General features: G+C 40.5%; 1 protein-coding gene across 5 annotated transcripts in view; it reads left to right on the top strand.

Moving 5' to 3' along the window:
• NOL4 (nucleolar protein 4) overlaps positions 1–18,900 on the top strand; it is a 228,959-nt gene that overhangs the window by 119,350 nt on the left and 90,709 nt on the right. For all 5 annotated transcript variants that reach the window (XM_014542009.1, XM_014542011.1, XM_014542010.1 and 2 more), the window contains one exon: positions 16,690–16,973. In XM_014542009.1, coding sequence (XP_014397495.1) covers positions 16,690–16,973 — 284 coding nt within the window. The remainder of the gene's footprint in view (positions 1–16,689; positions 16,974–18,900) is intronic.

Below are 18,900 nucleotides of genomic sequence, written 5' to 3' on the forward strand. Positions count from 1 at the left end.
TCAATCTTTCATTTGCTTTTCACTGACACTGGTGTATATTTCTGATGATATTTATCAATCTGCATAATAGAATAAGTATCTTATCAGTAATCATAAGCAACAAAGAGCTATTCCAGGATTCCAATTTTTACTTATTAGTTCTTTCTGATAGCCAAAGAGTGTGTGCTACATCCCTATGCCTTTCCTCTCCCCTCCTTTCCTTTCATCCATTGGGCTATTTCCTTTTTAATTTATTGATCCCCTACTATGTGGCAAGCATTGTGTCTTGCCCCCCACACACACACACTATATCTCTGTTCCTGTCCCTAAAAGGAAAAATAAGCAAAAGTATTAAGAGAATTGGAATTCCGGATTCTGTGACTATTTAACCTGGGCATGTGGTGTTTTAGGATTCATTGTTCTTGTGAGTATTATTTTTTTTTAAAAAAGATAATAAGACAGAGCATGTATAAATTGAAAGTCTGAGCATTTATTATTGTTATTATTGAGAATATAAATGCAATGGCATAATTCTGATTCAGTAGGTCTGGAGTAAGGCCTGAAAGTTGGTATTGCTAAGAAGTTCACAGGTGATGTTGATGCTGTTTATTGAGGAGAAAGGTATTAGCTCAAATTCTAAGAGATGGAGTCTTCTTGATCTAATTCACCTTTCTCGTTGGACCACATTGGTGTGGCCTTGACCTCTTTTGGTTCCATGGTCCTTTGCTCAGGTGCCTGCCTTGGTAGTTTTGGCCTAGGGAGGTCATGGGGCAGTGGACTGTTGGCAGGTTCATTTGTTCTAAAAGGAAGTAGAGAGAGAAGATTCATACACTAAAACGATATGTTCAGTGTCATTAGTTGTCCTGTTTAGTTTCTTTGCATGGAGACACTGAGGAAGGAGCTTAGCGAGGTATGAGGGGCAGTGAACACCCGTCTAAATCAGGCTGTTCAAAGCCCCGTAAATGTTTCCTCTGTCTTCACTCAAAAAGCAAGGGCTTTCAAACCAGAATCCCCTGTACTTTATTCAAAGAATGCTTTTGTAGAAGGCCATGGTGATGTACCATTGCTATAGCGGCATAAATGTAGGGTCAGGGTGTGGGAAGTGTATTGGGAGCAGCTTTTGGCTAATTAAAAATAATCACATTAGAAGACCTCTTATCTTGGTATTATTTAGAGTCTAAATTGATACAATCAGTGCAGAAACTTAGAGAAAATATCTTGTAATGGTCAACCAAGACAAATATAGTTCTGATTTGAGGAGAGTTCAGTGATTTATCATGATAGAAACATTATAAATGAACATGAGCATATATACCACCACTATAAAAGCATTTGTTACCTGGGAATCATTTCAATTCTTAGTTGTTTTTTCTTTTTCTCAGGCTCAGTCTGACATTACTTTTTGCCAACACTTTTACTATGATAAATTAAACATCAGAAAAAAAGCAAAATGTTTTCTCTTTTTCTACTGACTTTTTTTTTAAACATTGTGCTCTTGCTTGGTGACTTTCTACATATACTGGTACTGCTTTATGAATGGGAGTATTAGAGCAAGGCCACATTTTCCATGAGCATTTGGGAAAATGGGACTTGACATGTGTGAAAACTGAGTGTATAATCTAAAAAGTTTTGAAATATGAAAAGCATGAGCTTAGGAAATAGGATCAGTGTAGGTTGGAATCAGTAACTTAATTCTTTCGGCGTTTGCTAAAGAGCCGCTACCTGGAAATCACAGTGCTAGCTTCAGAGTAAGTAGCAAAGAGGGAAAGCTTGGCGCCTGGTCGTCAGAGGATCTGCCCCCGGAGCACGCGCCTTCAGCCTCGGCACCCCGACCCTAACAATACCCAGTGACGACCACTTTGTCACTTTATTCCTGACGCCCCCCAGTATGTTTCTTCCCTGTCCCATGACCCTGTTCCCTTTGTCCTTCACCAAATACCTGTTGTCCTGCCTTCGTCACAGTTCTCTGCCTTGGAATTTGTTCCAAGCTGCTTTCATCATGGTCTTCCTCCTCCTCCTCCTCCTCCTCTTTCTCCTCAGTGTACTTTCTTTTTGTTCTGGTTTCATGCACACACCATTTCTAAAGCCCACCTTCCTGGAGAGAGAACGTAGCACAGTGGTTTCTGGCACTAAATGTGACACCTGCCATTAGGTGCCAGCTTCGCATTCAATAACTGCCACCGTTAGTGAATCACAGGATCCTTGGGAAGATTCAGACATTTTCACGTTAGTAAAAAGAGGTAATTAAATGCCTATCTATTTTCCCTCATAGGGTCTCTATAATGTGTATATTAGATCAGTTGTGAAAATCACTTTTTAAATAGAAAAGTGACAAGTATGTTACTATTCTCCTTCAACAATAGGATTTTCATGTTCTGTATCTTCCAAATACTAATGTGTTAATGCTGGTCTTCCTTATCTCATACTAGAGGCCCAGTGCATGAAATTCGTGCACAGGTAGGGTCCCTAGGCCTGGCCGGCAATCAGGGCTGATCAAGGTCTTCCTTCCAGCTGCCAGCTGGGGCCTTCCTTCCCCCAGCTGCCAGCTGCCGGCTGCCTACCAAGGCCTTCCTTCATTCTGCACCACCCCCTGGTGGTCAGTGCATGTCATAGCAAGTGATCGAACTCCCGGTCTCTAGGTCGAACTCCCAAGGGGACACTTTGCATATTAGCCATATATAGATATTTGTAAATTATTTTCTTATTTTCTCCTCCTATGTATTCAAATCTTTAGCAAATTTTCTATGATGACTTCATTTTACATCATGCAGCCCTGAGTGTCAAGTAGCATTGTCTTTGGTTATAAATACCATGTAATTGGTCATCTTGTGCTTTTGTAATCTTGGTGATATTATAAGTTCATCTGCATTTATACAAACATCGTGGTGGTTCAGTTTATGCCCATTTCAGGAAAGGGCAGGCAGGCAGCCTTTGTACAGTGAGTGGAAGGTGCTAGCAGGCTCTTCATTGTGACTCCTGATGTTATGAGGTACTGCAAAATGGGTACCTCAGATGACACTTTTCAATTTTGTTGTGTCTCGAAAAGCCTCCTAAATCTAAAGTTAACCCATTTCCCCCACAGAGCACACCACCTGTCTTTTCAGACTCTTCTCAAAGCCAACGCGTCTCCCGCTGAGAGGCAGTGGTAGAGTTTAGACAGATCTCCGGCGGGAAATGGGGAGCCCGTTTCTGAGCCTGTGTTTGTCACTGTCACTGTGACTTGAGCAAGTTCTTCATTTCATCTTTATCAGGATCTTTTAAGTAGGAAACCCGAGGATGTTATCTTATTCTGGGGTCTGTTTTGAATATTGGAAAGATAATGACTACAAAATGATTTGTGTAATTAAAATGGTGAATGATTCAAAGCAATTGTTATTACTCAGATGAATCTATTCTAGGCCCCTTTGTTTAAATAAAACAGAATGATTCAATCTTTGTTAAAAGAATGCTAGTCCTTTGACAAGTATTTAAATAATAATGCTTTGTGATTAGCCATCCAAAACTTTCATTGACTTCAAATCCTTTATGCTTGCCATAAGCTTATTTATACCACTGTTACTGGTGACAAGGGATTTCAACTCCTGAGGTAAAAGTATAAAAGGAAGCTTGGTGAAAATGTCTTGATTATCAAATAGTGAATTGACATTAAGAAAAAAAGTAACAGCCTGGCTGGCAGGCTCAGTGGCTGAGTGTTGACCTGTGAACCAGGAGGTCCTGGTTTGATTCCCGGTCCCCACCTGCCCAGGGTTGTGGGCTCAATCCCCAGTCGGGGGTGTGCAGGAGGCAGCGATCAATGACTCTCTCTCATCATTGATGTTTCTAGCTCTCTCTCCCTCTCCCTTCCTCTCTGAAATCAATAAAAATATATTTTAAAAAAGAAAAGAATGTAACAAAATATTGACTATAATAGCAGGTACTAGAAAACAGGAGTCTTGAGACCAAAGTGAGGCACGTTGTATCAATTTCCGTAAAACGGAGCCCATTCCATGTCATTCACCAGATAAACTTAACACAAGGCCTTCTTTACAGTGGCGTTGGGAGAGCTCTAAAGCTAAACAGAATAGTAAAGCACAATGGAAATTAATAATAGAAGGTGCAGGCGCCGCTGCAGCCAGGCGGAAAGCAAGGAAGGAGTTTGGTATTCCTGGAGCCCGAGAGCCAGAGCTGCCTGGTGGGATGAGCTTCACCGAAGATGCTTCCTGGCAAGAGCTGGGCATGGGAAGGTGCGCTCCACGCTGGAGCTGAAGATGCCCCTGAGCCAGGGAGGGTGTGTGCATGGGAGGGGACCGGAATACCCAGCCTCAAGCTCTCGCCAGTATCTCCCATTGTTTGAACCAAGTCATAAGATAACAGGCAAGGGAATCTGGGAAATGTATTGCAAAGAAAGGGGGAAGAGAGGATCGGAGATCAAACCAGAGAATCTATAATAATAAAAGCGTAATATGCAAATTAGTCCGGATGTCCTTCCGGACGAAGCCAGGGCTGCGAGGGAAGCCCGGGTCCCAGGTGCCTGCAGGTGGCCAGAGGGAAGCCTGGGTCCCCGGTGACAGCAGCCGGGGGAAGGAAGGCCTACACTTACATGAATTTCATGCATCTGGCCTCTAGTTACCAGTATAAGATGAAGGAGTGTATGTGTGTGTGGGGGGGGAGCTTTTCATATACTTATTTTAGGATTTACTCATTCTTTAAGTCCAAGAAGTGCTTGGCGACTTAGGCTGCTCATCATCTCAGAATGTTGGAACACGGCTTCAGCTTCCTCATTGAGTAAGCAGTCCTGGCTCACACACTACAGTAGGGAGTGGGGAAAAAATGGGGGTGGGGAGATTGGTATAGGAGGGCTTAGGAGAAAACATCGTGGATCATGCACTCTAATCATCAGCCTCTAAGTTTCTCTAAAGCCTGGGCACTAAATAGACCTGGTGTGCATGCAGGATCTCTCGCTCTGTGCACTCTCCTAAAGCTCCATGCACTCCTTCACCTGCTTCCTCATGGCTGGAAATACCCAGAGACAATTAGAGATAAAAGGTTTGAATTACAAGTGTCTAACTGAAGTAACATTCTTCTGTGGGGGAATTTCAGTCAAAGGATAATCAATCAATCAATCTGTCAGTCTATTTCTCAGTCAAATGACTTACAGAGAGCCAGTGTGCATACAAGTAGCTGGAGGATTTACCATAAAGATGGAACAGAGAACATGAGGGACCCAGAGAACAACATTTGAAGATTTTTTTTTCTTTTCTTTTTTTTTATTGTTTGTGCAGCATTTATTTTTTATGTTTTTCTTTATTGAATAATTTGAAGATTTTTAAAAATATATATTTTTATTGATTTCAGAGAGGAAGGGAGCAGGAGAGAGAGATAAAAACATCAATGATGAGAGGGAATCATTGATGGGCTGCCTCCTGCAAGCCCCACACTGGGGATGGAGCCTGCAACCTGGGCATGTGCCCTGACTGGGAACCAAACCGTGACCTCCTGGTTCATAGGCTCAACCCCTGAGTCACGTCAGTTGGGCAACCTTTGAGGATTTTTGACAATTTCCTCTAGAATGATACTCTTTACCTGCTATGTGAGCAAAACAAACAGTGATTTTAGCATGTGAACACTCAGACAGTACACAGCTCTACTTTATGGGCAAAGATTCACGATCTTTGCAAACATACACTTGACCTCAGTCAAGACCTTCTTTCCCAGGAATTTGTTAAGGTAATCAAGGCGACCCTTTTCCCTGCACTAACATCTTTAACCCTGTAGTACACATATAAGCTCTTTGGGCCATATCATATCCTTTTATGGGTCTTATAAGGAGTGAGGCCACACTGTTCTTGCTTATTAGTTTTGATTAAGGGAGAGAATATTTGGTTTGCTGCCTCCTTTTTTTTTTTGAAAATGTCCTAGATATTTACTACATGGGGTTGATATAACCTCAGATTCAGTCTTTCTAAACCAGATTTGAAGGCTGTCAGTCATATTTAGTTCTCTTGCTATCAACAGTGGCCTCCCACAATTGCATACCAAACCCTTAGTGGTTGGATGTTACCTATGCTAACTTCTCACATGTGGCCCCAAAACTCTTATACGAGAAGGAACATTTCTAGATTCCCTGCCCCTGAGCAAGATGAATTAAACCAAGTTGTTGGCAGAGTTTAACTCCTTGTGGTTGTAGGACTGAGGTCCCCATTTCCTTGCCAGCTGTCATTGGGGCTCTCTACCAGCTCCGTAAAACTGCCTGCATTCATTCCGTCTTACGTGACCTTCTCCATCTTCAAGTCCTCAGCGGTACACTGAGAAACCTTTGTGCTTTGCATCTCTCTGACTTCCTTTCCTGCCACTAACCAGAGAAAACTCTGTGCTTTTAAGTGCTGAGTTGAATAAATCTGGCCTACCTGGTTCATTTCCAAACTTCAGGTCCACTGTACCATGTGCCATTGCATAATCACAGAAGTTCTACCTAATCATATTTACAAGTTCTGGGAATTAGGGTGTGGGATCCTTGATGGAGGGGCACACTGATATCCGTCCTGCACAGTACCTAATGCAGTAATACGTACAATAAGTAGTTCAAAAACATTATTATAAGAACATAAAAAGACTCACAGTCTATTTCTTAAACAGACACTAGATATATGTGTGAATGTGGTCTCTTGTGGTTGTCCAATTTAATAAATAGTTACTGAGTATTTCCTGTGTGCCAGTCACATACTGATAAAGTAATTAGAGCTGGAACCTGCCCTTTTATAGCTCACATTTTGTGCTCACACACCACACCTCTTAGAAACCTGTTTGATATTTTGGTAATTTTGTCAGGATTGTTTCCCACTTATTACACAGAAAACTGATTCTGTATGACTTCAAATCCTTGAAATTCTGACAGGTAATTAAAAACATAAAAGTCTTCAAATCTTTGATTCAGTTATCTCTCTTCCCATTATTTCTGAAAGTGTTCTTTTTTTCAGGATAGATCCTCCTACTTATTTGACTATATTTTGTTACATGATTTCAAGTCCCTTCAACATGTAAGTTATGTTTTTAACTGGACATAGTCAATTCACTTAATGTGTCTGTTTCCTGGTTGTTGTTTTTTTCCAAAAGTAAAACAACTATTACGCATTAGTTACTGCCTCTTTTTCAAATTACAAATTGTCTTTGGATAAATTAAGCAAAAACAATACAAAGAATGACAATCTGTTGGAGGGGCGCTGCAGTCTCTCACAAAATTCATAGAAGAGCTGGTCCCCCAGTAATCGGAAAGGGAAGAATGAAAGGAGGCCCCAGTTTTAGAAAAAGTGATGGTAACTCCAGTGACTGTAAGTTTTACCCTTTGTTCCTAACGGCTAGCATACAAATACCAAGTCTGATGAGTCCCTTTTCCTCTGTCTCATAGTTCCAGATCTTTCCAGGGCTGCAAGAGATCATGCCTCCTGGAGCCTGTCCTTGTGTGTTAGGAAGGGATTGTGTGAACTAGGTTTCCATTCCTTTAGGTGCTTGGTACATACCACTGTGTGGCTGCTAACACACACACACACAGCATACCCGCACACCTCACACAACTTCTCCACGTATCCAAACACAGTTGTACTGAATGCCTACCACCGATTTCACAGACACCAGCAACAGCCTCATTTCCCCAGGGGAACTGATCTAACACCACAAACAGCCCAATTCCCCCCCCAGTGGAACTTATCCAGGTCCTGGCCGGCCGGGATGCTCAGGTGTTAGCAAAGAGCCTGCTTTTCTGAGGCCAGATCGCCAGGTGATGCACACGCCTCTTCTAGTTCTGGGATAATTGAAATTATACAATTAATGGAGGAATTCGTATATTTGTCCACCGCCACCATACCCTAGATACAGCGGTGGAAATCAAATTTAAGGAAATGAGGAAGGTGTTTTTAATCTTCAGACACTTGACAGCAAACAAGGCAATCTAGATAAAAAAATGAAGATAGCCAAGACTTGTTTCAAACAATGTGTTATTCTCGGGTCTTGTTTTTATCACTGCTTCAGTTTTTTTTAGGATAACGTAGTTCCTGATTTATTATTGGCAAGGCACCAAAACCCTGAAGTTCTTGTTTGGCTAAATGCCAAGGTAGGGGAACGTCCTTTAGGGTCACATTCATTTTAGTCTCAATTAGAACATTTCTTTTCAGAATAACTTATCTCAAATCTGTGACTTTTCCCCCCCATTTACTTAGTTATCAGCTTAGAATAATTAATGATAAATCCATGAGCCATTTCTTCTATAAATTGCCCAATTATTTTTCTAAGAGAATGACTTTCTAATAATACTATATGACTTTGTTTCTATTGTCCATTTAATGTTTCCTAAGACATTTCTCTCCAGTGATTAGCTGTCAACTCTCTTTGAAAACGCTGAACTGTGGTCTAATGATTGTCTTAGATTCACTTTAAATTTAACATGAGGATTTATCATTGTATATTCTGCTTGTTGGATGAGACAGGACATCAAAAACCCACAGTATTAATTGCTTTGGTTTCCATTTGCAGCAGTAAATAGCTTCATAAGTGAGCTGCCGATACAGGAATGCATTACACAGCTGCATGAGTTTATTACTCTATTTATGACTTTGTCTTATTTACCAATCAATTGATTGATAAATCAATCTATCTGTAGAGAGACAGTCATGTCTCTACCATGTCACCTTTGTGTAAAGCACTAAAATGGTTTCTCTAGATGACCACTATGGCCTGTAAAATACATACTATATAGACACTTACAGTCTAACTGGTAAATAAAATATATAGATTTTAGAATCATAGATGACAGGTGTTGTAAGATAAGAAAAAAGACTAAACAAACCCCTACTGAAATCTAGAATATCAGGATTTGAGTAGATACCTGAAAATCTGTAACAGATATGGTTATTATGGTACATTTCAGATAAATTAAAAAAAATAACATGTCATCTAGTTCAAAACCTCTTATCTTGGAGTCAATGAATACATTAGAAGATTCATGACTTGGGGGGAGAATATAAATATTTATATATAAATTTTCACTTACTTCTAACTGAAATTTAACATTTCATTGTATTATGAATGTAGGCAGTAAAACACAGTGGTATTCACAGTGATGTGATTTTATCAGCAAAAGAAATCATAGGTATTTTTAATTCATTGTAACGATATAAAAATGTTTATGCGTATCACTTTCTATAAAATACCCAGTTCTTTGAAACCCTAAGCATGGCAATAATAGTGTATGCTTCTTTTAGGCAGTTGAGAAGCTATAGATAAGTGTTCGCTTTAATGGCCTTCTTAAAAAGCGAGTCACCTCAGAACTCGGAGAAAGCTCTGTGACAGGCCCGTTGACAGAGGCTCCAGGGGTGGGAGAGGGAGACACATCTCAGACCACACTCTCGGAATCAGTGGGAAGCATTGCACACGTCCCCAGACACCTGCCCTGGGGAGAGAAGCCCGTAGGTGCCACAGAGAAGGGGTACACAGCAAAATGTCCAGGACTCGGAGACTCTGAGATGTACCGTTCCCCGCCTTAGTGTGTAGAGTGGATCAATTCTCTGAGCTCTTCCGGCTCTTTCCGGCCTTGGTGCTGTTCTTTATACATTCCCCTGACCTAGAATCACCATCGTGCACCCACATACATCTCTCCCTCTTCAAACTGCACCCCCAGTAAAGGCCTTTCCCAATCCCACCCTCGTCCCGCGATCACAGGTGACTTTTCTTTGTGTGCAAGACCTTGCTTATTTGTCGCTTTACATGGCTCTCTCATGGGTTAGATGCTTCCTTCTACCTGGTGTTGCAGTTCTTCAGTTAGAGTCCAAGTTAAGACCAAATTCCATATGGAGTCTCAGTTGACTCCCAGTGCCAACAAGGGTGCCTAGCACACAGTAGGTATTTGGTTAGCATTTTTAGACAGAGTAGCATAAAGAATGTGCCTCGCCTCACATGGACAGCACCGAAATATTGTTATTGAGTTTTTGTGCTGAGCCTTCGTTATCTGCTTTAAAACGTGCAGCTGTTCTCTGGGCCTTCTCTGCATTCTCCTTAAACTAGAGCCCCTTCTTCTAACAGCCGAGGCTGAGTGAGGAGCTACCAACCAAGGGCCACCCTCCCTGCAGAATTAATTAGTGGAAAACTGAATCCCCTTGTTACATTCTGACCAGCAATGTCGGTTTTATCATTTTAAAATCAATGCCCTTTAACGTTTTAGCAGTAGTCACACATAAATATATACATGCATATGTATTTATCTACATTAGTAAACTTAGTTTTAAGTGTTTTGACTTCCAAATGTAGCATCATTTTTTGGTACATGTTTAACAAAGCATGAATAACCTGGATAATATTTTGAAAATACAAACAAAAATGGACCATTGCTTTTAAAAAAAAATATTTTTGTTGTTGTTGAAAGTATTGCATATGACCCCCTTTTTATTCACTAACCTCTTCTAGCCCACCCCCACCCCCTACCCCAGGCCCTCACAACCTTCTTGTCTGTGCCCATGGGTTATGCATATATGCAGACAAGTTCTTTGGTTGATCTCTTCCCAACCACCCCCGCCTTCTCTCTGAGATTCAGAACATTGCATTTTTAAACTTTATTTTTTCTAAGGCTTTTGTGGTATTGAGGACTTAGAAATCCAGGGCTTTTGTAGTCAACAAAGATGTTTTTGCATATAAGAAAACAAAAGATGAAACACAGAACAGGTGTTTACTTACGTTTTAAAAACTGTATTTTCGGGCTTTAGTAAAATAGAAATTCAAAGAATGGAAAGGCCATCAGGAGGATTTGAAGAGGGGGAATGGGAATGATGTGGAAGGCATTTCAAGATGGGCAAAGAGGGTATCGAGGCAGGAATGAGTCAGGGTGGTGGGCGGTGGGCAAGGCCGGGCTGTGGGCTTTGCTGCAAAGGATCAGTTGGCACCTGATTGCGTGCTTCATGTTGGAGAGTGGAGGGAGCTCCGAGGGAAGGTGTAAGAGGTAAGGTACAGTCTAGTAATGGATAAGTTCACTTTTTTTTTTTTACCGGGACCCCAAGGCCGAGAGAAGACAGAGTAGACATCAGGAGCAATGGAAGGAATTGCACCGAAACTCTACTTTGCAAGTAGATTTTGAAGAATTTAAAAATATGTTCACCTTTTTGGCTCTTAAGGTACCGATCTTCTGGAGTGAAGTCATATTTTCGGTTTAAAAGTAAGTTTCATGGTCAGATATGAAAGGCAGGTTTTCTCAGGAGGCATCACAGGACTAGCACTGGAGCCTGTGGTGCACTTGGGGGAAACCATGAAAAACTTCCACTCTGTAAGCATCTGACCTGAATTTTAGGACTGAATTTCCAAGTAGCAATCTGAAAATGAGGGTTCTATATTTTCCCTTTGCGTTTTGCCCAAGGCACTTGGCCTAAAGGCCATAATAAAGAGCGACTGAAAGTAGCTGAATAAGAAAGTAGGCCAGGTGCTTGGGAGATCTCAAACACATTTAGCACATATTATTAGGTAGATAGGTACATACATACATGCATACATACATGTAAATACAGATATACATATAAATACATATCAGACATAGGTTATAGGTTAATTCTCTTTAAATAGCAAGAGCTGACCTTTGAGTCTGGTGCTGATGAAACTATCTACTTAAACCAGTGATGGCGAACCTATGACACGCGTGTCAGAGGTGACACGCGAACTCATTTTTTTGGTTGATTTTTCTTTGTTAAATGGCATTTAAATATATAAAATAAATATCAAAAATATAAATCTTTGTTTTACTATGGTTGCAAATATCAAAAAATTTCTATATGTGACACGGCACCAGAGTTAAGTTAGGGTTTCTCAAAATGCTGGCATGCTGAGCTCAAAAGGTTTGCCATCACTGGCCTATGCACAGGGTCTTGGGTTCCATTCCAGGTCCAGGGCACATAATCTGGTTCGCTCCCTGCTCCTCCCCCTCGTATTTTTCTTTGTTAAATGGCATTTAAATATATAAAATAAATATCAAAAATATAAATCTTTGTTTTACTATGGTTGCAAATATCAAAAAATGTCTATATGTGACACGCACCAGAGTTAAGTTAGGGTTTTTCAAAATGCTGACATGCCGAGCTCAAAAGGTTCGCCATCACTGACTTAAACAATCACATTTCTAACGTGTTCTAACTGATGGGGGGAAAGGGGAGTAGGGAACGGAAGGAGGAAGAAAACCATGAGTGGCCTGCCGCCTTGTCCGTGTGACTGTGACTTACGGACAAGAGCCACCGCTGAGCTCACTCGGACAGCCTGCCCCACAGTACTAAGTCCATCCCATCAAAACGAACCTCAGCACAAATGCCACCTCAACTTCCAACTGCCCTTCTGATGTCACTGGATTCCGTGCTTCCTTGTCACCACCTCCCACGTTTTCCTCTGTTGCTAGGTACCCTGGGCAATCTTAGTATCCAGAGCTCGGGGGGCTCTTTCCCCTCGGGGCTCGAATACAGAGTCTTTGGTTCAAATGCCCAGTGCCCAGGCTAACCTTGGGGAGAAGCGCCGTCACCCTGGGCCTGTGAACCCCAGGCCCTTCCTCCAGATGTAAAGGCCACCCCCTCCGTGTAGCAGCCCGGTGTCCACACACCAGCAGCCCCCCAGGATGGGTAAGGACACAGATGTCCCCATTTTAAGGCCATAAACTGATGTGAACTGGTTATGACAAAGAGGAGTCTGGGATTTGTGGGTTTTGATTATGAAAAAGTCTCTTTAAGAATAAAAACCTTTAACGTGGTCACCCAAAGCTACACAATAGAAAACGTTTCATTTATCCTCCGTTTAATGTCTGCTCACTCCTTTATATTGAATTTCTCTAATGTAGACAACACACAGTTTGTTTTGAATTTTGATTTTTAAAATAGTGGCATGTGACAGTTACTGATTCTTTTACTATTTACATTATAAAATATGTGAATATATATTCGATGCAAATGAGTAAATCACTCATTTGTTCATCATAAAAAAATACTGATTTACTCAGGAATGAAATATGTAAGGCTGTTGAATTTAGTTACCTTGGTAACATCTGGAGAGAACTACTTTGTCTAAAAATATTTTCTCCTTTATTCATTTACTGTTTGTACCAAAATTATAAATACATGACTTTTATTAAAGACTTTCCTGATAAATAGTAATGTTTACCTTCCCTGAAAAATGAATAACTGGTACACTATTTATTAAATATTTATGATGATTTCAGATTAAAGGAACAAATATAGCATGTTTGAATTTTAACTACAATGGGTATTGGATTTGTTTCATGCTAATGTTAAGATTTTATTTTAAAATGTAATATTTCTTTAAGGTTATTCATTCTTTTTTTTAAAAAAAATATATTTTATTGATTTTTTACAGAGAGGAAGAGAGAGGGAGAGGGATACAGAGTTAGAAACATCAATGAGAGAGAAACATTGATTCAGCTGCCTCTTGCACGCCCCCTACTGGGGATGTGCCCGCAATCCAGGTACATGCCCTTGACCGGAATCGAACCTGGGACCCTTCAGTCCGCAGGCGGATGCTCTATCCGCTGAGCCAAACCGGTTAGGGCTCATTCTTTTACTATATTGATAACATTTCTTACATGGAATGTTTAGTAATTTTTAAAGGATTTTAGTACAAAATGTTAAATCACATTTTTCTTCATAAATTAAATAATTGGACATGTATAAGTCCATTATGTTTTTCTTTGGACTTCCTTGGAAAGGAATAACTTAACCCCAAATTACCTTTAATACTTTAGCCTAAGGATTTGACATAACATAAAAAATATGCACAAGTTTTCAAATTACTTATGTGTAATTATGTGTAAGTATATATATATTTCCCCAATTATTTGAAAAACCTTAGCTATTTCATTGTTAAAAGGATGTTTTTGATTTCTCAAACTAATAGTATGGAAAGTGCAATTTCACATTATTTATGACTAGTTTCCTAAATTCTCTTATGTATGTTTTCACTCCACATGAAGTCTTTTCTTGAGTGGGTACATAAAAAGAATAATTTAATAGAAGAATATTTGAACACATTTTAACTTTTCCTCAAAATACTTTTAGAATACTTGTTCTAAAAGAGCATTTTACTGAAATTAAACTCAGCGCTCTTGGTTTTCATGTTTTCCTGGAGCTAGAGACCTGGCTGCTCCTGGGCCTTGTCCGCCCACCGTCCGTCTCCTCCACTCTCCTTAGGGTTGTTCCGGTCCCTCCTTCTCTGCACGGCCCGCTGCTTTAGTCTGAGCTTCCCTGCAGCAATGCTGACTTGGGTGACTTACAGATCTCTTAACCAGTCTCCCCAACTTCCATTTTTGTTGCCTTCATCCCATTCTCATCAGAATCAGAGTAATCTCTTTAAAACATCATTTTCCACAATAAAGTCACTTCTACTGACTCTCAAGCTGCAGTCGAGCTCTCTGATACACAGCACTTCCCATCACCTCCTCCTCCTCCTCCTCCCTGCCTGGGTTTCTCTTTCTTTCCTTTCTCTTTCGTGCTCAGCCCTGCGTGTGCTTTTCTCTGTGACTGGAGACCCTCTCCTCCAACTGCTTCAGCTGGTGGGAAGGCTGCCGCCTCTGCTGGAGCTCAGTCATATGTCAGCGTCCTTGGGAAATGCTCTGTGATGTTTGGGATCATGGCTTGCTTTGGCTCATAGCCCTTTTTTGCTATGAGTTCTAGTTGCACATTTATTTTTCTGCCCCTTTTAATTGAGAACATGTTGAAGGCAGAATCTCTAGGGGCCAAGTATTTAACCCCTTTTAGGCCAAGGGTGGGCACTCAGCACAGATGAATAAATGATTAGACTTTACTGTTTCCATGAATTTAATTGATTAGAAGGCATTAACTATTTCATTGTACTCTACAAAAGTAACGCATACTTAAAAATATTCAGAAATCATCCTGACTGGTGTGATACAGTGGTTAGAGCATCAGGCCACACACCATAGGGTCGTGGGTTCGATTCCTGGTCAAGGGTATGTTACCTGGGTTGCAGGTTTGATCCCAGACCCAGCCCCAGCACGTGAGGGAGGCAACTAATCCATGTCTGTCTGTCTGTCTCTCTCTCTCTCTCTGCCTCCTTTTTTTCTCCCTCCCTTCCTCCCTCCCTCCCTTCTACTCTATCTAAAATCAATGGAAAATTATGCTCTTGTGAGGATTAAAAAATAAGTAAATAAATAAGTCAGAAATCAAACAAAAATAAAATTATTGAATATTATTACTCCTGCTCATATTTATATGGTTTCATCAGTAGCCTTTAACTAACAAAAACATTTAAATATATGTGTTCTTCATAATCCTTTAAAATTAATAGCAAATTATTATATATGAAAAGATGAAATTAAGATAAATAAAGGGTAATTGTTTTATGTAAACTTGTTTCTTGGTCTCAGTAAAGTATCATTAATATACCTTTTCTAAACAAGCTTATTTACTAGAGGCCCGGTGCACAGATTCATGCACTGGTGGGGTCCCTTGGCCTAGCCTGCGCCCTCTTGCAATCTGGGACCCCTCAGGTGATGTCAGACTGCTGGTTTCCGCCTGATCCCCGCAGGCCAGACTGAAGGACCCCACTGGTGCATAATTCCATGCACCGGGCCTCGAGTATGCATATAAGATCTTTGGTTAATCTCTTCCCGCCTCCCTCCTCCCCTCTTCCCTCTGAGCTTCATCAGTCTGATCCATGTTTCCATGCCTGTGCATTGAGCATCTGTCCTCTGGTGGTCAGTGTGCGTTATAGCTACCTGTCAAACAGTTGGATGGTCGAACAGTTGCTTAGGCTTTTCTATATATAGATTTTAAAGCCAGAAAAATTTTAATGCTGCTGCTCCACTTCTTTCCTATTTTGCTTTTATTCTATAGTTATCTTGTTTTTGTTATTGGAAAATGATATGTTATAGATAATAAGGAATATTAGAAAATCCAATGCCATATAGTTAAGAAGAAGTCAATACTAACATTTAGGATTGTATCTTTTCAGTCTTTTCCATCCATGTTTATGTGTTTGCTCTACAAAATTGGAATTGTATTGACCATGCTGTTTGTAACTAGATTTTTCCCTGGAATACTTTGACTCACAGTTTCCTATATCTTTAAAATGGAATGTTGAATTATTCCATAACATCCTAATCATTCCATGTGCCTTAAGCAAGTCTCCTTTTTCGGCAATTTATATCAAGTTTTTGCCATTGTAAACAACACTGGCATAAATGTCTTCTTACCTGCACAGAAGTACACACAGTGATTAAACTTCTTACGCTTAAAATCCTACAAGTGTAATGGCTGGAACGGCATTTTTGAGCCTTTCTAATGCTTTAGATGCATATTAAACGCCCACAAAGCTTGAATCAATATGTTCCCCATTAGCAGGATAGGCAGTGCTTTTATCAGAGCATTTTTACCAAATACGGATGTTCTCACGGGAAAGACAAAAGCTATTGGCAAAATAACTGACAATTATCTTATTCTCTTCATTTAAATTTACATTTTGGGGATTGTTTGAAATTAAACTGTTTTCTCTATTTTTTCTTTTTTCTTATTTTCACTTATTTTTGTGCCTAAATGTGCCTACTATATTAAAAGTAACAATGGAACTGTACAGACTTATTCTTAAAGATACATTACACATTGTATGTAAACTTAGCGCAATGCCAAGCACATAGTAGGAGCTCAGTGAATGCTAGTTGAAGTAGAAAATCATCTGTTTTCTTTCCAACAGATGATTCCGCTGCAGAGAGCTTTAATGGCAATGAGACTGTGGGGCAAAGTTCAACTGCTTCAGGGGGAACACACAGCAGGGAGATGGGCGACTCCAATGAGGATGGCAAAACTGTGCTGGAGCAGGACCAGCAGCCCCTGAACCTGAGCGACAGCCCCCTCTCAGCACAGCTCACTTCGGAATACAGACTAGACGACCCCAGCAGTGATGGGAAAAACAAGTACAAGCCTCTGCTAATTTCTGACCTCAAGATGGAACAGGAGGCGAGAGAAAATGGAAGCAAGGTAAGATCACATTACAATTTTCATGGACTTTTTAATTTGGCCCTGAAGGTCACAAAGAAATAACGAGATGAAGATTCTTGTAAAAAAAAAATCTAAAATTATTTTAAACAGGTCCCAATAATATATTACCAAGAAGCTTATAACCAGGGATACCATGTGTCCCTGTAATAGAAGCGGTGAATTTAAGGAATAACAGTGAGCAAAACGGATCATGTCGCGGGAAAAGTTGTGGTGTGCTTTTATATATGGAATTACTTGATTTAATGTTTCTCGTTTATATAATCTTTTATGGGTCTGGGTCTGGGAGTTTGTGGAGCTCTGATGTGAAAGTTAAGCTCTCAGAACACAATATTCAACTATAAAAAAAAATCACTATCTCGTTTCTCCAAGATTAGACAGGTGTATACAGCAATAAAGTTTCTGTTGAAGCCTCTAGTTTACTTTAGAGACCGGAGGACTTTGGTCAGTAATTTACTGCACATACAGAGGAGAATGTGTCAGTGTTCTAGATGAAACGTGCAGGTTAAACAAGTGCTCCAACAAGTATTGTATCATAAACTGTGCTGAACGGAGGAGCATTCTCTCTCGGTTTGTACTCTCTCTGGCGCACTGGGTTCCTGTGACGCCTGCTCAGGGGGTGAGCGCCCCTGCGCCGACATGGCTCACGGCCATGTGGGACCCCACACAATGGAGTAATGGACTGTAATGAGCTTGGATGCTGAGCTAACCTGGCTGCAACATGGAATGGAAATTCTGGACGCTGGCCTTGCTTTTGGCTCTAATGGAGCCCCAGGACTGGCTTAAGGAGCAGGGGCCTTTACAACCTGAGGAATGTAACTCCACACACACAAAGCCCTCTACCACATCTCATTCTCCTAGGGGGTCGTCTGAAAATGCTTATTTCAGCGGCACCCCAAGGACCTCGCTCCCACTGTGTCTGAGAGATCTGGCCCATTGACTCCTGCAACAAAACTAGACCAGCTTATATCACACACAAGAATAAACGACTTCAATGTTAGACTCAGAACCATAAAAATCCTAGAAGAAAATATAGGCAGTAAAATCAAGGACATTTCTTGCAGCAATGTTTTTTCCGCTATATCTCCTCAGGCAAGGGAAACAAACAAGCAAGCAAGCAAACAAATGGCACTACTACTTCAGACTGAAAAGCTTTTCACAGCAAAGGAAACTACCAACAAAATGAAAAGACAACCCACTGAATGGGAGAACATATTTGCCAATGACACATCTGATGAGGGTTAATACCCAGAATTTATAAAGAACTTATAAAACTCAACACAAACACACACACAACCCAATTAAAAAATGGGCAAAGGACCTGAATAGACACTTCTCCAAAGAGGACATACAGATGGCCAGTAGACATATGAAAAGATGCTCAACATCACTGATCACCAGAGAAATGCAAATTAAAACCACAATGTGATACCATCTCACAACTAGATTCTTTATATTAGAATAAGTTACAATGTTCCTGACCTATTTATTTTTTTAAATTGAGCTTATATTACTACAGTTTGAAATATCACATGCTGGTGACTTGGTTCTATGATTTTTAAGGTGTACTTTTACAAACACGAGGACTTTTATGGAGTATACATTTTGACCTCATTCCCCCGACCCTAAGGTAGAGTTGTAGAACATGCCTTTTTACTAGTACATAGATCCCCTAAAAGCAAAATGTCTTCATCTGGATTAATTCCTGATTTTGCTGAGGCGTGATGCTTTCTAAAATGGCTCTATTTAATCTGCCTTCTTGCCTGAGGATGTGTTGTTTTATCCTCTTTTAAGGAAGTCACCAGACATCATCAGATACTTTAGCACTTCCACCTCAGGAGGCTGCTGTGCCTTTTGCTGTGGTAAATGCACAAGGACCCTCCTCAGTGGTTTAAAGCCCAGTCGCACA

Source organism: Myotis brandtii, unplaced genomic scaffold (genome assembly GCF_000412655.1).
Source record: "Myotis brandtii unplaced genomic scaffold, ASM41265v1 scaffold289, whole genome shotgun sequence".
In the NCBI taxonomy this organism is placed as follows: domain Eukaryota; kingdom Metazoa; phylum Chordata; class Mammalia; order Chiroptera; family Vespertilionidae; genus Myotis; species Myotis brandtii.